Source organism: Dermacentor andersoni, chromosome 11 (genome assembly GCF_023375885.2).
Source record: "Dermacentor andersoni chromosome 11, qqDerAnde1_hic_scaffold, whole genome shotgun sequence".
Taxonomy (NCBI): domain Eukaryota; kingdom Metazoa; phylum Arthropoda; class Arachnida; order Ixodida; family Ixodidae; genus Dermacentor; species Dermacentor andersoni.
The window spans coordinates 4,651,432-4,674,569 of NC_092824.1; the positions used below are offsets into that span (position 1 = coordinate 4,651,432).

At 43.2% G+C, this 23,138-nt stretch overlaps 1 protein-coding gene across 2 annotated transcripts in view; it reads left to right on the forward strand.

The window, feature by feature from the left end:
* Ras85D (ras-like protein 1) overlaps positions 1-23,138 on the forward strand; it is a 109,546-nt gene that overhangs the window by 12,746 nt on the left and 73,662 nt on the right. For both annotated transcript variants that reach the window (XM_055064348.2, XM_050167281.3), the window contains exons 3-4: positions 8,469-8,497; positions 13,576-13,660. In XM_055064348.2, the coding sequence (XP_054920323.1) occupies positions 8,469-8,497; positions 13,576-13,660 (114 nt within the window). The remainder of the gene's footprint in view (positions 1-8,468; positions 8,498-13,575; positions 13,661-23,138) is intronic.

Sequence of the window (23,138 nt, forward strand, 5' to 3'; positions counted from 1 at the left end):
GCCATCACTTTACAGCAAAATCGAACCTTAAAAAAATGTTGGGATCGAATTTCGGCTGGAAGATGATCCAAGTCCTTCACAATGAGCGATGTATGCACTAATGATCCTTATGTCATTGCAGCTGCTTTCAACATGTATTTTCAGTCAGTCTTATTGTGGACAACTACAAGCTTCCACCTTTCAGTTCACTCATGGTTTGTAATAAATAAAAATTTGCCGGGTGTCGTAAACATGATTTTAAACTTCGAGTCAAAAGGGTTGTGGTTCAGTTAACATTCATAATTCTTTTCTCATGCGGTGTGGGCTCTGGCCCAGCAGGTTCCTTGCAGTGATGTTTCATAAATCCTTGCAAATGAGTTCTGTTCTTTTAGCATACAAAGTAGTGAAAGTAATTCTGTTGCACAAGTCTGGGACCAAACATCACCTATCCAACTACAGACCAATTTCTTTAGCTTCTATTTGCAGCATATTTTTAGAGCGTGTAATCTAAAAACATATTATTGAGTTTCTTGAAGCTAACAATATTTTATCTACTTATCAGCATGGATTTCACAGTGGCCTCAACACCATTACGCAATTATTTGAATTCGCTCACATCTGCTGTTCTCTAGACAGATGTCTTCAGTTTGACGCCATGCTTGTAGATTTTTCTAAGGCCTTCAATACAGTTGTACATTCCAAGCTTTTGCATAAGCTAAACAGTATTTTAAGGAACTTTAGCTTAGTGACCTGGATTTCTAGCTTTCTCTTAGATAGGTCGCAATACATGTGCTTCAATTCCTCTTCGCTAGGAGTCCCACAGAGTTTTAAGTATTATGCCCATTCATTCTTCTTGCGTATAACAATGACCTGCCTGTCAACGCATCAGCTAAAAACCGTCTTTACGTTGATGACTGTGTTATGTATCACACCATCAGCAGTCATGAAGATTGTGATTTTTTAAGCAGAGCACTTGCCAACTTTTGTACTTGGTGTAATAATTGGCAGATAAATGTTAACTTCCATAAAACTGTCTTTATGTCCTTCTTGACACATACCACATAATTATGCTTCGCTTATTGTTTCAGTGGTCTTCTTTGGAAAAATATGTTGGAATTCTCCTCACACGCAATTAATCGTAGTCCAAACAAATTGATGCAATGCGTACTAAAGCTCTAGCGAGCCTAAAGCGTTCACTGCGCTCATCCCCTAAGGATCACTCAATCATAAAAACCTAGTGCGGCCCATCTTAGAATATGGCTGTGCAGTTCAGAGCCCATATTTGAAATCTGACATCTAAAATTCACGCAGAAACTCCTCTGGGAGTTGTCTAAGTATGCGTAAGTATTGTGCCACTTGCTCATCTTCTATCACTTCAGTGTCATTATCAATGTTGTCAAACTTGATTCGACCAGCATAAGCCCTTACCAACTCTCAGCGGTCGTTATGAACTTTGTCGAACATGATCCTCCGACCCTTGTCAACTCTTATCGGTCCTTATCAGCCTGGATGTGCAGCGAAGCTGTTGCAAAACCACCACTACAATTGCTGAGGGGTATGGAATGCTTTGTTGATGATTGGTATGCTTGTCGTGAGCTTGTTCCTTATCGAAACGTGCTGTTCTGTGTGTTGTACGAGTGATTTCAGTGAATGTATGCACTGTTCGCTTCACTTTTCTGATCACTTATATGGGTGTGAGCCTTATAGGGTGTGAGCCATTGCTTAACCTGCCATGGTTGCTTAGTGATTTTGGCGTTGCTGCTGCTAAGTATGTTGGTTGCGCTGCTAACTATTTAAATTTCTCGAACCAATTGCCCCCTCACATTCATGGCTTCCCATTTAACGAGTTTGTTGCTGCAATTGACTGTTGCCAACCTACTTCTTAGGAGCACATTTTTTTTCTAATTTGCATTATCTGTATTTCGTCTTCTGTTCAGTATCTTTTGTGGTTTTTGTATCCTACTCCTTCCAACACCACTGATAAATAATAGCAGGCATTTATTTTGAAAATAGTTGCGTATTGAAAATGACGTGATGATGTTGGTTCCTCACTGCTGCAGTAAAGATGCTGTCTGCTGCCAGTGAAACCTGGCGTTTCCTCTCGTGACAATATCGTCACATAAAAACCTTGTGACACACTTTTCTCAAGTTCCAATCTTGAGTTTTTCAGCTTTTAAGTAAAGCATGAAGGCTAGTTCTTTGGTAACTCTAATACAGGTCCCAAATGTCCAAGATAATATAATCATCATCATCATCAACCTGGTTACGCCCACTGCAGGGCAAAGGCCTCTCCTATACTTCTCCAACTACCCCAGTCATGTACGAATTGTGGCCATGTCGTCCCTGCAAACTTCTTAATTTCGTCCGCCCACCTAACTTTCTGCCGCCCCCTGCTACGCTTCCCTTCCCTTGGAATCCAGTCCGTAACCCTTAATGACCATTGGTTATCTTCCCTCCTCATTACATGTCCTGCCCATGCCCATTTCTTTTTCTTGATTTCAACTAAGATGTCATTAACACGCGTTTGTTCTCTCACCCAATCTGCTCTTTTCTTATCCCTTAACGTTACGCCCATCATTCTTCTTTCCATAGCTCGTTGCGTCGTCCTCAATATAAGTAGAACCCTTTACGTAAGCCTCCAGGTTTCTGCCCCGTAGGTGAGTACTGGTAGCACACAGCTATTACACTCTTTTCTCTTGAGGGATAATGGCAACCTGCTGTTCATGATCTGAAAATGTCTGCCAAACGCTCCCCAGCCCATTCTTATTCTGATTATTTCCGTCTCATGATCCGGATCCACGGTCACTACCTGCCCTAAGTAGGTGTATTCCCTTACCACTTCCAGTGCCTTGCTACCTATCGTAAATTGCTGTTCTCTTCCGAGACTGTTAAACATTACTTTAGTTTTCTGCAGATTAATTTTTAGACCCACTCTTCTGCTTTGCCTCTCCAGGTCAGTGAGCATGCATTGCAATCGGTCCACTGAGTTACTAAGCAAGGCAATATCATCAGCGAATCGCAAGTTACTAAGGTATTCTCCATTAACTTTTATCCCCAATTCTTCACAAACCAAGTCTCTGAATACCTCCTGTAAACACGCTATGGATAGCATTGGAGAGATTGTATCTCCCTGCCTGACACCTTTCTTTATTGAGATTTTGTTGGTTTCTTTATGGAGGACTACGGTGGCTGAGGAGCCACTATAGATGTCTTTCAGTATTTTTACATACGGCTCGTCTACACCCGGATTCCGTAATGCCTCCATGGCTGCTGAGGTTTCGACTGAATGAAACGCTTTCTCGTAATCAATGAAAGCTATATATAAGGGTTGGTTATATTCTGCACATTTCTCTTATCACCTGATTGATAGTGTGAATATGATCTATTGTTGAGTAGCCTTTACGGAATCCTGCCTGATCCTATGCTTGACAGAAGTCTAAGGTGTTCCTGATTCTATTTGCGATTACCTTAGTAAATACTTTGTAGGCAGCGGACAGTAAGCTGATCAGTCTATAATTGTTCAAGTCTTTGGCGGCCCCTTTCTTATGGATTAGGATTATGTTGGCGTTCTTCGAAGATTCCGGTACGCTCGAGGTCATGAGGCATTGCGTATACAGGGTGGCCAGTTTCTCTAGAACAATCTGCCCACCATCCTTCAACAAATCTGCTGATCCTCCCCAGCTGCCCCTTTGCATAGCTCCCAAGGCTTTCTTTACTTCTTCCGGCGTTACTTGTGGGATTTCGATTTCCTCTAGGCTATTCTCTCTTCCATTATCGTTGTGGGTGCCACTGGTACTGTATAAATCTCTATAGAACTCCTCAGCCACTTGAACTATCTCATCCATATTAGTAATGATATTGCCGGCTTTGTCTCTTAACGCATACATTTGATTCTTGCCAATTCTTAGTTTCTTCTTCACTGCTTTTAGCTTCCTCCGTTCCTGAAAGCACGTTCAATTCTATCCATATTTTACTTCCTTACTTCAGCTGTCTTACGCTTTTGATTAACTTCGAAAGTTCTGCCAGTTCTATTCTAGCTGTAGGGTTAGAGTCTTTCATACATTGGGGTTTCTTGATCAGATCTTTCGTCTCCTGCGATAGCTTACTGGCATCCTGTCTAATGAAGTTACCACAGACTTCTATTGCACACTCCTTAATGATACCCACAAGATTGTCGTTCATTGCTTCAACACTAAGGTCCTCTTCCTGAGTTAAAGCTGAATACCTGTTCTGTAGCTTGATCTGGAATTCCTCTATTTTCCCTCTTACTGCTAACTCATTCATCGGCTTCTTATGTACCAGTTTCTTCCGTTCCCTCCTCAGGTCTAGGCTAATTCAAGTTCTTACCATCCTATGGTCACTGCAGCGCACCTTGCAGAGTCCACATCTTGTATGATGCCAGGGTTAGCGCAGAGTATAAAGTCTATTTCATTTCTAGTCTGGTCATTCGGGCTCCTTCACATCCACTTTCGGCTATCTCGCTTGCGGAAGAAGGTATTCATTATCCCATATTATTCTGTTTCGCAAAGTCTACTAATAGCTCTCCCCTGCTATTCCTAGTGCCTATGCCATATCCCCCCACTGACTTTTCTCCAGCCTGCTTCTTGCCTGCCTTGGCATTGAAGTCGCCCATCAGTATAGTGTATTTTGTTTTGACTTCACCCATCACCGATTCCACGTCTTCATAGCATAGAAGCTCTCGACTTCCTGGTCATCATGACTGGATGTAGGGGGCATCCAGTGATGATCCTGTACGACCTTCATTTTGTACCTCTTGTTAAGTTTCACAACAAGACCTGCCACCCTCTCGTTAATGCTATAGAATTCCTGTATGTTACCAGCTATATTCTTATTAATCAGGAATCCAACTCCTAGTTCTCGTCTCTCCGCTAAGACCCGGTAGCACAGGACGTGCCCGCTCTTTAGCACTGTATATGCTTATTTTGTCCTCCTAAATTCACTGAGCCCTATTATATCCCAGTTACTGCCCTCTAATTCCTCCAATAGCACTGCTAGACTCGCCTCCCTAGATAACGTTCTAGCGTTAAACGTTGCCAGTTTCAGATTACAATGGCGGCCTGTCCGGAGCCAGGGATTCTTAGCACCCTCTGCTGCGTCGCTGGTCTGACCGCCGCCGGGGTCAGTTGCTTCGCAGCTGCCGAGGACTGAGGGCCGGGGTTTGATTGTTGTATTCATATAGGAGGTTGTGGCCAAGTATTGCACCAGGGTGGCCAATCCTGCTCTGGTGAGGGAGTGTGTTACCGGTTCTGGTCACCGGGATCAGGCCGCACTCCAGACCTTGTTTATGCACTTTTATCAACACACGGATTTTCTTTTTTTTTTTTTAATCGGGTGGAAAATTGTGTGGCACCGAGATTCGAACCACGATCACCTCGCACGCGACGCGGATGCTCTACCTCTACGCCACCGCTGCACCCTTAATATCATGCCTGAGTGCAAAATAAGAAAGGAAGCAGTTTGTCAAAACAATTCCCATCTGCCATAAATCTAAGGCTGTGTCTACTTTTCTGGCTCTAGAGTGTTTAGTGCCTGCAGCTGCGTGGTAAGATTGTTGGTGACAATATTGTTATGAAGAGGAAGTTCAATGCACAAATGTATGTATAATGATTTACATAGGAAAAGTGGTAAACGTGCAGGCTGGTACAAAGATCAAAACTCCAGTAGACAGTCTACCACTTGCTCTTCATCTCCCTTTTGTTCGTCCGGTCCTGCCCAAATGCACCATAACCATATAAAAGTTTTAAATTGGTGGCAAAGCGGTGTGTCTCATTTTAATGCTCATGGCAGAGTGGAGAAGCGCCAGGCGTGAACCATTACAGCATTCTCTCTTTCTCAGCCTATAGGTGGTACTGGGCACACGCAGTAAAAGCTGTCCACTGGGCGGAGCCACAGTGGACAGCCGTTAACATAGCAATGGTCTGCCTTTTCATACGTGATAGGGTCCTACTTGTCTAACAGGACATTTAGTACCTGTCATGGGGCATAATAATTGAGGATGAGAGTGGATGATGCCCTCCTAGCAGATCTTTTACTTTGTTGGTAAAAAAATTTGGACGTGATTTAATGGTAAATGCCGAGTCAAATGCACTAGTAGGAAAGCTGCTGCTCAAATCTACTACATTCTGTTAAAGCTGCTACATCCTTGCTGCAACTGAGAGGAAACTGCTTCAAAACTGCTCGAGTACCTGCCACACAATCTCGGAGGCTTCAGCAAAGGAGTGGTAGTAAACGTCAGGTGTGGCGGTCACCTTCACCTTATTTATTTTTGTTTATTTATTTATTTCACACACCCTCAGTCACCAAGGCATTACACAGGAGAGTGCGGTACATGCGTAAAATAATAACGATTGCAACAAATTTATGTAATGGAAGTGACATGTGCAGTGGACATAATCATTAAGAAATTAGATAACAAGAATATTATGAAATTCGCATCATGTAAACCAAGCGACATCTGAACTGGAAAAAAGAAGAATGTGAAAGTATGGCACTACAATGCATGGGCAAATACAGTGCAAGTGGTCACGTGGTCACAGTTGAAAAAAAAGCAAACAAGGTTCTGCGGAAAAGTGTGCTGTCTTCGATTGACACGGTATCATCAGGAAGGTGGTTCCAGTTGTACAATAGTGTGGTTTGCTGGGCGAGTTGGTGCATGGTCAACGTATAGGGTGTTCTGGCAGGTACAGATGTGAGCACAAGTAAAAGGAACGGACAGGACAACGCTGGACTTGCAACTGTAAGTCCAGCGAGTTGCAAGTTCAGCATTGTCTTGTCCGTTCCTTTTACTTGTGCTCGCATCTTTACTTGCTGGAACCCCTTGTATGTTTGTTGTATGTAAAATAAATGAATATAAAAACCTGTTTGCGTGACATGACGGTGATCAACTCGAGATGACAGATAGTAGGTGCTTGAGTGATGGCTTGCTTTACCTCTGTGGACGTGCGGTATTTTCTTTTTTGAGCATGCTCGTTGACTCAGTGCAGCCATATGACGGTTGAAACTTGTTCGCGAGTGGTTGCATATGCACATTATCTTCCTCGAGGATATTCCCAATGATGTGCACCAGCACTGCAGAACCATTTTTGACACTCAGGAGTAGTGTCAGGTGGATAACCATGCAGAATAATCATTGTTGACTGCTGCAGAATCTGCGACAAAACCAAAACGCTTTTGGCCATTCCCACTGTGGGAAATGTGACATTACGCCACACCTCTTTGAGGTTCCGGATCCATGTTTTTAACCACGTTCACCACATTGCAAACTGTTGTTCAGGAGCTCATTCAACACACATCCTGCCTCTTCGAGGGGCGAAGTGCAACTGACAGTGGTCCAGTGTAGACGGAGTACACCACAGTCAGTTGCACTGTATGTGTGCGCATATATATATATATGTATGTATATATATATATATATATATATATATATATATATATATATATATATATATATATATATATATATATATATATATATATATATTATACACACATGTACACACACATTTGCATACACACACATCTACCACGTGACCGGCGTTGCGCACTTCACACACATACCCTTGTTTTTACTTTTTGACACTTCTTATGCTAACGCATTAGGAAAAAAAATATTTGAAGGTGCTTCAGATTTGGCTTGGCTGTGGTAATTAAGCTGTAAAGCTTGGCACTGAGCCAAGGCACCACACGATCTGTTTGTCTGCAGGATTTTTAATCGATATAACGAAGGAAAACCGGGGAGTAGCAGTTGTCTGGCTTGCATGCATTGCAAAGAGCTACACTGTGGCGCAGCTCAGCAGTGGTTGCAGAAAGGGGCTGTGCATGTCTCCAGTTTTTCTGTTGCAGAAAGCACTGCTGCGTGGGGAAATTGTTAAAGGTAGACAGCTGTATGAGTAAAAAGCCTTTCAAGAATAGCAAGAGCCTCTTACTGCAAGAGATAGATGAGATGCGGAAATTAATGATGGGTGGCAACACTGCCTTCTTGCACCAGCCAGCCGACAGTTTTTGACAGCATCTGCACAGGCCTAGTCAGTTTCCTTATTGATAAAGATGTACTGTGTTGCACTCTAAAAGAGCTAAATACTGAACTTTGCACATTTTGGTGTGTGGCGCTGGCCCAAATGCAATACTTTTGAAAGCCACGACCTCAGACTTATGATCGGCACTCTGGTTTTGAGGTGAAATATTTATCTCCTCATATATAACTTCTTACCGTAAAATTAGTGCAAATAGTTTTCAGACTACTTTGTCAGTCTAAACTAATGGTCTTATTGGTGTCACTTTAACATGCAAACTTGTCTGAGTATCCATGACAATTTGACATCGACTGGGGTGCAGTGGGTAGAAATTCAATACCACTTGCTGTCTCGCTGGCATAGTACCATGTTACGAGCATGCAGGAGAGCACCTCGTTGGGGCTCTTTCTTTATACTGATGGTAGACCTAAGATGGCATTTTTTTTTTATTTTCAGCTTTGTGGACGAATACGACCCGACAATAGGTGAGCAGACGTGCATTCTGATTGCTACTGTGCCCAACTCCGGACTGACTGCACGATGCATACAATCACAGTTGTACTTAACAGGAACATGCCATATCAGTGCCATTTTGCTTTCAATGCGGAGAGTGCTAGAGATCTGGTTAGGGGTCCCTTGAACATGCTATAGTGTTCCTTACAAATCATTGGATGCTTGCTTCTAACAGCCCATGTGTGAAGGCACTATGTTGATGTTTTCATTGTTTGGGCTATATCTGATGGCCACTGCCCTCTCGTGCTTTGTGAGATGTGTCTGTTGCTCACAACACATGCTTCTTTCACTTAGTGCGTGTAATAACTTTTTAATGCTACTGCTTTCATGTAGTGCTGCATTGAGCATTGTCTGTTTTGAATTTTGGGTAATGGAGGCAGTTCCATCCTGTGAAAACTTCTCCACGTTCAGTAGGAGGCTTGGTATAGCAGGAAATGTGCAAGAACAAAAGTATAGGTAGCTGTGAGTTTTTTGCATTGTCCCAAAGAGGTGTCCTCTGGGCTCACTCTTACAGCTGCAAGACTGATGGCTTGACATCTGTCAGCAAAGGTGCATTGAAAACAAGTTATTGCCCATTCTGCAGGAAAAGCACTGGAAAAGTAGGCACATGCCCCCCATACCTGTTTTACAGCTGTGTCTTGTTTAGTAGTCCAAGTGTTAAGCAAAACTGTTCCGTAATGTACAGTCAGATGTCTTGCAACAAATGTCTCTACAACAAAATGACCTGTATAATGAAGGATCCTGCATGCCTTGGCCAAATTCCTATCTTCTGTATGTATTGTGAACACATCTGCAGTGCAGACTACTGTATAACAAATTTTCCTGTGCAACAAATGAATTTTTGCTTCCCCAACAGCTGATTCATTGCTTTACAATGAATGTATGTTGTGGTGAAGCAGCAGCCCTTCACAGGCGCCACTAAGATACGATACTTCGCTTATGGGGGAATGCTGGTTGAAACCACGAGACTGCACTGAAAGGTTTGGAATCCCAGCTTCCTGACGCAAGAAAAAGCTATAAACAGTACCGCACTTTAACAAATGGCACTAGCACGCTGTGGACTTAGATAAGGCCAGCTGCAGTCGTGCATTCGATCTGAAGTGTGCAGAAGAAAATTGCCGGTGTCTTTCGCTAAGTGTGATAACTGTTCTCTTTTGCTTAGTAGTGTGCGTAGCCGCGTGTCTTGTGAGTGATAGGGCATGCGACCATTATAACAAAGTGACCTGCGTAATGAAGGATTTTGGAGGTTCCAAGAGCTTCATTACAAAACATTTGACTGTAGTATAGGGAAAGTGTGCCTGTGTAACAAGGCATCTGGCATCGACTTCCTTTGGTTTCTGGAAAAAAAGAACTCAAGTTCGGCATGGCCCTTTAATTTGACAATTCTGTTAGGATGTGTGAAAATATTGCATGCCTCAACTCCATGATGGACCTCAAGGCAGGCATGAATGAATTGTTACTCATGCTTCCAACTTGACATAATGTCCTAACAGGGTCCTCATTTCCTGCTTGCACCATTTGTCTCTTAGTTGCACTATTAGCATGTTGTTCACTGTCTGCTCTGCCTGCATTCATTTATCATCCATATGTTAAAGTGGGTCATACACTAAAGAAACTATAAATCAATTTTATCAAATCTTTCTTCATTAACTTATTTTATATATTTCAAGATACTCCACAAGCCCAGAAGGGCATTGTGTAAGGGGCTCATAAAGAAATTGTAATGATTAGGTCTTGCAAATGCTATAACAAGTTATGCAACAATTATAAAAAAGCTACAGAAAGGACAAGGACAGGAAGAAAATCAAAATATCAGCAGTAAGCTAGTGTCAGTTAACAGACAAGCACAACCACTGTAGTGTTACAGGTGAATAAGCGTGTAACTTTTGTGAGAAAATTAAGTCGAACTTTTCAGAGTTCATAGAATAGAATAGCTAGTGTCACATGTTACACAATCAATACAAGTTGGGAAAGTAGTGTCGATAAATAAATTTGGATGTAAAATTTCAAAAATCGATAAACAGCAACATTACATGCTGTTGCACAACAGTTTTGCGGCATCATTATGCAACATCACTACGCAATGTCATATTGTCTTATTAGCAAAAATGCTTGTCCAGAAGACACCGAAAAGTATCATGGTCAGTCACCGAAACAGTAGTGTCGGAAAGGTCATTCCACATCTGTACCACTCGTCGAAAAGCTGAGGAGTTGTATCCCGCCATAGATACGGGTGAATCTGAGACAGTTATATACCCTTCTTGACGTACAAAGGGGGATAAATATTGCATGTGTTTATGTAACAGGGTAAAGACATTGATGTTGGGATGCGTACGTAATGGTTGTAGCAATAGGTCCTGTTTGATTTGTGTTATGTCTGAGTTATAGCTGTATGAACAATAAATTGTGTGGCCCTGCTTTGAACTGCCTCCAACATTATAAAGTATTTTTGGTGGGGTGACCAAATGGACGAAGCAAACTCTATTTGAGATTGGACAAAGCTTATTGCCAACTACGGCGTCGATTCTAGAAATGCTAGAGGGGAGATGCTGGTAGAATTCCCAGAAACGTATAAGGTTTGGATAATGAACACCTTTTTCAGGAGGCATAGCAACAGAAAGTGGACCTGCAAAAGCCCTAATGGTGCAACAAGAAATGAAATTGACTTCATACTTCTGCTCATCCCAGCACAGTGCAGGGTGTAGGAGTGATAGGTAGGGTAAAGTGGAGTGATCATAGGTTAGTGAGGGCTAGGATTCACCTCATTTTGAAGAGAAAGAGCAAAATTGGTCAAAAAGAAACAGGTCAACCTAGAGGCAGTAAGGGTAAAAGCAGACAAATTCAGGCTGGTACTTGCAAACAAATATGCAGCCTTAAAACAGAGAGATGATGATGACATTGAGCTAATGAATGAAACCGTAACTAGGTTGGCTTCAGAGGCAGCAACTGAAGTGGGAGGCAAGGCACCAAGGCAACCAGTAGGCAAGCTCTCTCAATTGACAAAGGACCTAATGAAGAAACGACAAAAAGTCGAAGTGTCCAACTCGAGAGATAGGATATAATTCGCGGAACTGTCAAAACTGATCAACAAGGTGAAAACAAGTAATATTCGAACCTATAACGTGAGAAAAACTGAAGAAGCCGTAAGAAACGTACGCAGCCTGAAATCAGTGAGAAAGAAACTTGGCATAGGACAAACCAAGATGTAGTCACTGAAAGATAAGCAGGGTAATATCATCAGCAATCTCGAAGGTATAATAAAAGCAGCGGAAGAATTCTATACCGACCTGTACAGTACCCAGAGGAGTCAGGATACCTCCATAGAAACAGTAATGAACAGGGTACAGAAACTCCTCCTTTAGCTAGCGGTATCACAAGGGCCTTGCAAGGCATGAAACCAGGAAGAGCGGCAGGAGAAGATAGAATAACAGTAGATTTAATCAAAGATGGAGGAGACATGGTGCTTGGAAAACTGGCGGCTCATTAGACGAAGTGTCTATCAACTGCAACGGTCCCAGACAAATGGAAGAATGCAAACATTATACTAATCCACAAAAGGGACACATTAAGGAATTTAAAAGTTATAGGCTCATTAGCTTACTCCCAGTATTATATAAAATGTTTACCAAAATAATCTATGGAATAAGGGCAACACTGGACTTCAGTCAACCAAGGGAACAGGCTGGCTTCTGGAAGGGATACTCTACAATGGATCACATTCATGTCATTAATCAGGTTATCGAGAAATTGGCAGTGTATAATAAGCCTCTCCATATGGCTTTCATAGATTACAAAAACTCATTTGATTCAGTAGATATACCAACAGTAATAGCGGCATTACGTAATCAAGGCGTGCAGAATGCTTACGTATATACCTTGGAAAATATCTACGGACGTTCTACAGCTACCTTAATTCTACACAAGAAAAGCAGGAAGATACCCATAAAGAAAAGGGTCAGACAGGGAGACGCAGTCACTCCAATGCTATTCACTGCATGCTTAGAAGTATTCAAGCTATTAAACTGGGAAGGCTTAGGAGTAAAGATTGACGGCGAATACCTCAACAACCTTCGGTTTGCCGTTGACATTGTTCTATTCAGCAACAATGCAGGCGAGTTACAACAAATGATTGAGGACCTTAACAGGGAAAGTGCAAAAGTTGGACTGAAGATTATTATGCAGAAGACAAAGATAATGATAAGTAACCTAGCAAGGGAACAAGATTTCAAGATCGCAGGTCAGCCTCTAGAGTCTGTGGAGGAGTATGTTTACCTAGGTCAACTAATCGCAGGGAACCCTGATCATCAGAATAAAATTCACAGAAAAATAAAAATGGGTTGGATCGCATACAGCAGACATTGTCAGCTCCTGACTGGAAGCTTACCATTATAATTGAAGAGGAAGGTGTACAATCAGTGCGTTTTACCAGTGCTGACATATGGGGCAGAGACTTGGAGACTGACAAAGAAGCTTGAGAACAAGTTAAGGACCATGCAAAGAGTGAAGGAACAAAGATTGCCAGGCATAACGTTAAAAGACAAGAAGAGAGCGGTTTGGATCGGAGAGCAAACGGGTGTAGACGATATTCTAATTGACATCAAGAGAAGAAAAAAGAGCTGGGCAGGTCATGTAATGCGCCGGTTAGATAACCGTTGGACCAGTAGGGTTATAGAATGGGCACCAAGAGGAGGGAAACGCTATCGAGGCGGACAGAAGACTAGGTGAAGCGATGAAATTAGGAAATTCGCGGGCGCTATTTGGAATCGGTGGGCGCAGGACAGGAGTAATTGGAGATCGCAGGGAGAGACCTTCGTCCTTCGGTGGACATAAAGCAGGCTGATGATGATGATGCAAGATTACGTAAGCTAATTTACATTTTTCAGTAGTCGTGGTATGGAGATTAGAATGGCAATATTCTAATGATCTAGATGCATTAGCACAGATGTATTTTCAAATTTTTCGATTATTTGCACACCTTTATTTAATGTCCCTTTAAGGGAAAATATTCCTCTGTGAAGAAAACAGTGGTGATGTCGTTATTAATTTTCAGAGGACTCCTACCGGAAGCAGGTGGTGATTGATGGAGAGACATGCCTCTTGGACATCCTCGACACTGCAGGTCAAGAGGAGTACAGGTGGGATTTTTATCGATAGAAATTATACGGCACATGAGGCACGTTTTTGTCATCACCACCACCATGCTGTCATGGTATTGGCAGTGCATTCGTGACCCACGTGTACAGGATTGTAAGGTTGTGCTCTGCATCACTTGTTGCTCTGCTGGGAGTCATCTAAACCATCATGCTGGTCTGAGGATTGCAGCCCTCAGCGGGGTGATCAGCTCAGCCGGGTGTGCCCGAGGCGGACGTTCGTTCAGTCTCTGCTGGGAGCGAGACAGCACCACGAGAAAAAGGCCCAGAGTACAAGGAAAGTGCATATTGGGCGACCACCTTGACATTGTCTAACTGTTACACCCTGTGGTGTGCACGAATCAGAGCTCCCGCAATCGAAGGGTCATGCAGCAGTATAAGAAAATGCTGCAACACGTCCCCATACGGAAGGATGGCTCCCAGCGATGGTGATACCAAGGCAATGTTATAATGTGCTGGCTTGGGCTGCTTGGTGCATGTCTGAAGAAAACGAGTAACTGAACAGCGGGACGTGACTGAGACAGACAGCGCTTCGTCTGTCTCAGTCACGTTCAGCATTGTTACTCGTTTTCTTGAGGCAGTGTTGCTTCAGCTCAATGTAGCCTCCGAGAGCGACCTGGCGCAGTACGACGATGCACGTGAAGTAAGCCACATCTCTGCATGGCATTCAGAACAACAGCAGCAGGAACAGGTGCATGCCCGCCTTGGGTCAAGGACCGTAGGCGGGGCCTGCCACTAAAAAGGCTGACCAGGAGAATTAAAATTGAGTATGCACCGTTTGTATTGCGATCCGAGAGCTTACCCCCCTCCCCCCCCTCCGTGGTTGGCTTGAGCAGTCGGGGAAGAGGGGACGCTAGTTCCCGCTCGAGCAGATAATTGCCATGACATGCCAGACATGCCGCGTGTTGTCCACTTCTCTTGTGTTCTGTCTGCACGCCTCACCTTTCTGCATAATAATTCCTTACCAACTAGCTCAGCTTTCTGTCGTTCTATTCTTACCTAGTTAACTTTCTTCAATATAATTCTTTTTTTCACATCTCGTCAGCATAGTTTCAGGAAGACATTCTCCTGTGACATGCAGTTAATTTCATTTACTAATGAACTATTAGTAGCTCAAGACTTAGGACCTTATATTGATTGTGTATTCTTAGATTTCTCTAAAACTTTTGACCTTGTCTGCCATGAACTACTTTATCTTAAGCTCAGTAAACTAAATCTTGACGAATCCCGGCCACGGCGGCCGCATTTCGATGGAGGCGAAATGCGAAAACACCCGTGTACTTAGATTTAGGTGCACGTTAAAGAACCCCAGGTGCTCCAAATTTCCGGAGTCTCCCACCACGGCGTACCTCATAATCAGAAAGTGGTTTTGGCACTTAAAACCCCACAATCTTGTTTTTTAATTCGTGACCCTAACATTCTTGCTTGGATAAAAACATTCTCTTTTTTAACCGACCGCAATTTGTGACTGCAAATGGCTACGATGCTTCTCTCTGTCCTGTCCTTTCAGGAGTGCCTCAAGGTTCTTTCCTTGAGCCCCTTCTTTTTCTAATTTACATAAATGATTTACCAGATTGTATTAACTCCTCTCTTAATCTTTTTGCAGACGACTGTGTAGTATATTGCTTGATTTCCCCTGATAATGACACATGACTATCTTAACATTTCTGATTAGTGTAACACATGGAAAATGAAACTCAACGCGACAATTTGCAAACTAATGAAAATTTTTCGTAAACTTTCCGCTAACGCTTGCAAGTATAACATAAATGGTTCCCGTCTCGAAGAAGTGACTAGTTACAAATACTTAGGAGTCTGCATTAATTCTAATGTCTTGGCGACCACACGTTAATTATATTGTTAGTAATGCTAACTGCATTCTTGGGTACCTGCGGCGAAATTTTTCAATGGCCCCTTCTTCTCTCTTAAGCTCCTTCTTTATATAACTCGTTCATTCCAAACTAGAATATGCATTCGCTGTGTGGGATCCATTTACTGAAAGTCTTATTAGTCACCTTGAAGCTGTACAGAATCGTAGCGCACATATAATTTTTTCCAACTACTCCCATATTTCTTGTTTCATCTATGAAATAAGATTGATCTATGAAACATCTATCTTTGCTTTCATCTATGAAAGCAAAGAAATAGCAAATGTGTTTAACAAATACTTTAAGTCCGTCTATACAAATGAAAATGATGTAATGCCACCTTTCGAAATGTCTTTGCCACCTATACCCGATGTTCAAATAAGCGAACCAGGTATACTTAGCATGCTTTTACAACTGAACACTAAAAAATCTTCTGGCCCGGACAACATTCTAAACACATTTTTAAAACGGTATGCAGAATGGACATCAAAGTACTTGCACATTCTGTTCACAAGGTCATTGTGCGAGGAACAAGTACCGAGTGACTGGAGGACAGCCAGAGTGAAGCCACTACATAAAACGGGATAAAAGCACTGCGTTCAAAACTACCATCCAATTTCTTTAACATCTACGGTATGTAAACTTTTGGAACACATAATCCATTATCATATCTCAGAATTCCTGGAAAACAATAATATATTAACAAAGCATCAACACGGATTCAGAAAAGGCTACCCTACAATTACCCAATTAGTTTTAACAGTGCACGACATTGCGAAAGCAAATAACAATGGGAAACAAATAGATGCTATTTTCATGGACTTTTCAAAGGCTTTCGACAGGGTCTCTCACAAAAAACTACTTTACAAGTTGAGCAAGATATTGAAAAACTCGACTAATTAATTGGCTCACAGCATACCTTGATGGCAGAGAACAATTTGTTGTTTTTAATAATCATTCTTCTGAACGACTTCCGGTAGACTGGTGTTCCCCAGGGCTCGGTCCTTGGACCTCTCTTGTTCCTTTTATTCATTAATGATATGCTGCGTGGTGTTCCAGTTATGGTTAAGCTTTATGCCGATGACTGTGTATTGTACTCAGAGATAGACAATATTACTGACCAGGAGTTGCTCAACGATGCTTTTCGACAAATTGTCGACTGGTTCGATGCCTGGCAAATGTCAATTAATTTCGAGAAAACAGTTTTTATGTCCATTTCACATAAGAAGCATAAACTAATGTTTCCGTACGGTATCAATAACATAATTATTTCCGAAGTAACACATTATAAGTATCTCGGACTCTGGATCACAAATGACCTCACTTGGGCTAAGCACCCTGAATATGTAGTAGCTAATGCTAACCGCAAGCTTTATTTTTTAAGGAGGGCTTTGAAACTTTCTACTCCCACTGTACGCCTACTCGCATATAAAGCTGTAATTCTGCCGATGCTAGGTTAAGCATGTGTAATTTGGGACCCTTTTACTAAAACTGGCACTAACAAGATAGAAATGGTGCAAAGAAAAGCAGCTCGTTTCATTTATAACAGCTTCGGACGCACTTCAGTGACAGAGCTCTTAACAAAAGCAAACCTGCCACCATTAATGCAAAGAAATCGTGTATCACGACTAAAATTCCTTTTTCAACTTATTAACGGTCAGTATAAGACAGATCTCACGGGAATAATTACGTTTTCACCTGGTTATGCTACTAGGCAGCGACATAGCCAAACAATAACCCCATTTAGTACGCGTAATAATTGTTTTAAGTATTCCTTCTTTCCCCAAACAGTGGTTGAATGGAATCATCTAACCAATGACAAAGTTTCAAAATCATCACTTTCGGAGTTTGTTTCAAGTATTGAGTAACAATTTGTTATCTTGCTGTGCCACTGCTGTGTTCAAGATCTGTTAACCTGATTTGTATTGTTTTCGATGCCTATGCTATAGTGTTCTTTATATATGTGTTGTTTCCCACCCGGCTAAAATCCCCAATGGGAATTGCAATATTGATAAATAAATAATAAATGAAAATAAAACAGGGTCACGGCTTCTGTCCCTTTCTTTACGCAGGAAAATAGCACGTATCTTCTCATTTCATAAGATTTACTAGCATAACCCTTGTCTTAAACAAGAATTACTTTCCCACATAACATCGCGTTGGTCGCATGCTTTCATAATTGCTTAGTCGCCATCCATGATTGCATTGACAGCGGCCGCAGATTCTTCTGCACCGGTTGCGGAAAACAGTAGTTTCGTTCTGACTCAATATGCGCATTGGCCACGTACCTAAAGAACAGTGTAGTCGCCATCCATGATCGCGTAGGTAGCATCTGCAGTTGTTGAAGCAAACGGTAATTTCGTTCTGACTGGGTGCGTGCATCGGCTGCGTGGCTTCAGCACCGCAAAGTCACCATTCATAATTGCGTCAGGAGTGGCCGTGGTTTCCTCCACGGTGGTTGCGGCCGACAGTTGTTTCCTTGGTGTACTTCAATGTTGCGCGAAATACATTTAGTGAAAAAGGACAGAAAAAAGAAAACGGTGAAACTCTACCAACTGTTTTCCGACAACTGAGAAACATACAGAAAAAAGAAAACTTCTGTGCGTGCCCAGAGAGCCAGGGTGTACCGTAGAACAACATGGTCGTAACATATTTTGAAGAAAGCACATTTATGTAGAATACAATATAATAAACGTATTGCTAACACAATCAGACCCTTTCTTTTATTGAACGCTTCCAACAACTCCCTGGCAATTTGGTCCCTACTTTTGCCAAGAATCAAAATTTTTTCAAAGCATGGCCTACAATGACAGGCTTTGCAGTGTACAGGAAGATGCGCATTGTCACACTTACCAATAGTATTAGCATGCTTTCTCAGTCTGTCATTAATACAATGTCCCTTTCGTCTAACGTAGGACTTGCCACAATGTAGGGGTATCTCATAGACCACCTCTTGAACACAGTCCCTGAAAGGTTTGGCATGCTGCTCTCTGGCATCCCCACGGCCTATCGCTTTATCCGGGGTCACAATTGAGCCAGCTTGTTGGGAGCTGAAAAGACGACCAGAATGCTGTATCTAATCGCACCTTCTTGAGGTTGTGGCTCACACAGTGCACACAAAGGACCACCTCTGGCTTAGCACACCCCCTTTCCTTCGAGGACATTTTCACACTGGCAGTGCTAGCCTTCCCATTCTGTATCAGGGACTCCATGACGAAATCTTCGGATACGCAGAAGGAGCATATCGTGTTCCATTTTGCTCGACAGCGTGACTAGTGGTCGATGGTCCATTTCAACAACAAAATTAATACCATGTACAAACTCGTCGAATCTCTGTATTGCCATGTCGCTGCCAGGGCTTCCTTCTCTCTCTGGCTGTACTGTTGTTCGGTGGCTGTAACGGAGTGAGAAGCAGGCGCTACTGGTCGACGTTCTCCTGAGGGTTGCGTTTTTGAGTCCAAAAGAACTGGCATCCGCCGAACTTGTGTGGCATACGAAGGGTGGTACTTCACCATACACCTCTCTGATACTAACAGTTCGATTTTGCTGAAGGATGACTCTTGGTCAGGCAACCACAGCCAGGCTGTTTTCTTGCTCAGGAGAGCCTACAGGAGAGCTGTAATCTTGGATATGTTGGGAAGGAACCTGGCTAGATGGTTCACCATCCCAAGAAGTTGGCGAAATCCGGCAATATCCTTGGGAGCTTCAAGAGTCTTGATGGCCTCCAGTTTGGCTGGATCGGATCTGATGCCGTCAGCTGAGACGACCACACCCAAGAAAAACACTTTGGACACACCAAAGCAGCAGCTATCTTGGTTGAGAGTTACACCGGCTTTGGAAAGACAAGAGAGGACTTGCTCCAAGCAGGCATCATGCTCTTTCTTGTCACGATCGAAGACAAGAATGTTGTCTACCATATTTGCTACACCGTCTTGGTCATCGAGGTTCCGTGCCATCTGATTTTGGAAATATTCTGGAGCTGATTTGATGCCAAATGTCAGGTGACAGAAACACTATCAGCCAAAAGGCATGACGAAAGTCATTAGCTCCTGAGACTCTGTAGCGAGCTTCACCTGGTGAAAGTCGGCTGTAGTATCCAGCTTCAAGAAAGCTTTGAGTCGGCTAGAAGACCAAGAATTTGTGCTCAATGGTTGGCAATATGTGGTGCTCCCAGAGCACAGCTTCATTCAAACGAGTCAGGTCGACACAAAGTTGGTAACCACTTGAGGACTTTGCAAATACTACGATTCCTGCATACCAATGAGTCGGTTTATCAGTCCGACAAATTACTCCTTCAGCTTCCAACCTGTCCAGTTCCTGTCAAACAATACTTTGCAGTGGGATGGGGATTCATCTATAAGCGTTAAGTAAGCATGGTACGGCGCCAGGCTTAAGTCTGATCTGGTACCCATCTTTCAGCATGCCGAGGCCTTTGAACAGTTCCGCATGATGCTGCAGTTGAGGGGTCGCTACGCCTCCCAGTAAAACTGATGGTAGTCAGTTTCCTCAAGGTATCAAGTGCTTGTAGCACTGGGAAATGTAGTAGTGGAGTAGAAAGAGACTGTTTGACGTACAGTTGCTGGGCGCTTGTTTTCTCTTGCCAGATGAGCTGTGCAACGTACAATCCAAATACTCGATTAGGTTGACCTCGTGGACCTGTCAACAGGTTGTCCATAATGTCAAGCTGTGGAGGCACTGTAGAAAAACTGTCTGGCACTGCCGAGACTTCCACACCAGAGTTGAACTTGAAAGAGGCAGTATAACTGTCTACTGACTATAATTGTCTTCTGACGTCCTTGTACTTGGCGTTCTCGGGCACTGCAACGGTATCCAGGCAGGTAGTAGCAAGCTTGGTCGGCTTTGCTTTGCTGGAGTGGCATACCTCAGCGATATGACCTTTCTACAGTTATTGCAGAGCGACGCACATGCTGGTCATTCTGAGCGTGGATGCAGCGAACACCTGCAGAAAAAACAAGTAGCGTTTCTGGAGTGTTCCATCCTGGGTGGCATCTGAGCGTCGAAGGGCTTTGAGAAATTTGCTTGCGTCTCGTTGAACTGATGTGGAACCTTCTGCGGTTACTTTTGTTGCCTTTTCTTTGCCAGTGTCTTCCCATTGACGTGCTCGAGTCCAAGCTTCCTTTAGTGTCAACTTGCAGAGTTACGGCACAGCTGATCCTATAGACAAGCCTCTATTAAGCCCGCTAAAGATCTGCCCCGCACAAGACACTCATCGACTTGGGTCAGCAGGTAGTTGCAACACCTGACTAATCTGCACAGTTCTGCGCAATAAACCTCAACGCTTTCGCCCAGTTCTTCAGTACGCTTGTGAAATAGAGAAGATTCATAGAGCTCATTATGCAAAAAAGAGAAGTGAGGCGTGCAGATTCATAAAAGGTCATAAAAGAAACATAAAACGTCGTTAACCGGTGGATCGCCTTCTAATCTTTCGCTACATTGCCGAGATTGTAACTGCATGCCAGAGTTAGATGAATGCGCGATATTGTACAGGCATAAGAATGAAGATACGCGTCTTATGGTAGAGGCATGGCATATCTATAATGGTGGAAGTGCGTGCGTGAGTCAGCCTTCGATTACTTAACATAAGGAAGAGATTAAGTGCCTTAACAGTTATCTCTCACGTAGACCGGCACGTGTACCCGACTGACACGGGGTGTTACCATTCCTGAGCATGCGCAGATGAGTTTTCTGTCTTCTTTCTTTTTTCGCCTCAGTGCTCCCTTCAGTTGATAGTCGGCATTCGTGTTGTCCACTTCTATACTCTTGTGTCCTTTCTGCACGCCTCACTTCTCTTTTTTGCATAATGAATCCTTACCAACTAGCTCAGCTTTCTCTCGTTCTAAGCTTCATAGAGCTCATTAGCTGGGTGAACAAAGTGCTCCGTGAAATGCGTGACGATGGCCTCGCAGGATAGCAATTCATCTGCAGAAAGTGAAAAATTATCAAGCAGGGGAGGACATTCAGGGCCCATACAGTATAAAAGTGAGTGTACTTGTACTTTGGGTGAAGCGTGGCAAACTCCACAGACTGCTGTGTAGTCATCGTAATGCGTTTTCCACATTGGCCAAGATGCAGCATTGGTGAAGTCGAGCGGCTTCGGTTGCTGAAGAAAAATACCGAGCTGCTTGATATTGGAAGTCTGATGCTCGCTGGCCATGGTTTCTTTTGTGTAGATGAAGGCAAATCAAGGCATTCATTTGGGCACTTCTGACACCATGTCAATACCTGCCAACCCTCCCGATTCGCCCGGAAGACTTCTGATTTTGGACTGAACTTTCCGATTGTACGATCACTGTCTTATATCTTCCGAAAAGTTGTCTCTGTTCACGCAATAATGGTTTTTGCGAAATCGGCACCGCAGAATCTGCAGCCACATCGTAATAGTCAGCATCACCAACAATGGCTGCACTAGCGCCATCGGTATCAACTAAGCAGCCAACTACGGTGCCTAGTAAACCGACCAAAGCCAGAGCCAATGTAGCTCTTGTATTCCATGCATGCCTTCCTACATCGTGCATTGTTACTGCTGTTTGTGTGTATGATTAGCGTTGGCTAGGCCGTGTATGCGGTGCACCATGTAAAGTTAAAAACCTCGTGTGCTTGATGCCATGGCGCTATCAAAGCCCAAGAAAAGGTATTTGCAGAAGTTCTTGCGATCTTTCACTTCTGAATTTCTGTGCTTTTTGACATTAAGAAAAGATCATTTTGCATTTTGTACAATGTGTGAATGTGACGTCAGCGTGCCTCACAGTGCCAAAGGTGATTTCAATCTGCACGTTCTGCGGCGAAGCATCAAAGCTATGTTCGCACCGCTGGGCAGCAAGACAACATAGTGAATTTTCTCTGGAACAACTGCGACAACAGTGTTATACATGATTCCTTGCCGAACACAACCTACCCCTTAGTGTCAGCGATCACATTGGGCCTTTTCTGCGGAAAATGTTTCCAAAATGCGACGAGGCAAAGCATTACTAATGTGGACACAACTCTAAAGGATGCTGAGGTGGCATGGATGTCGAATGTTGAGGCAGCTCGAACACCGCGTGTGAAGAAGAGACAAGTCTACCTCATCTCCTTGAGCGTCGCAACATCCAAGTGCCTTTACTGCCCCATCGCAATCCTGGCCCCGACACAGGTGGTGCCACCAGACTCATGGATGCATAGATCGCAGCCACAACAGTTGTGACTTGATGCAGAGCTGTGGAGGATGAAGAGCACCGGCTATATTGTGATGGAGAGACGATCTGTTGGCGATCAGCTCACTAGCGCAAAAAAAAACAAAAAAAAAAAACGGGATGTGCGCACGGTAGTGCAAACCGTGTTGCAAATGAAGGTGCTCGCTGTGGCCTTGCTGTAAAAGAATTCGTGAGGCCTCGATTGCCGCTTCGTTACCCAATGAGTCGCGAGATGACAAGAAACACAGCTTCCGCACTGCTTATGTGCAAAATAGAAACAAGATTTGCTCATTCATTCACTAAATAAAAGCGTGTTGATGTAGTCAGCATTTGCGAACTGTTTTCTGAATGCTCGCGATAATTCGACATTCAGTTAATTCAGACATTTTTTTTGTCCCGTGA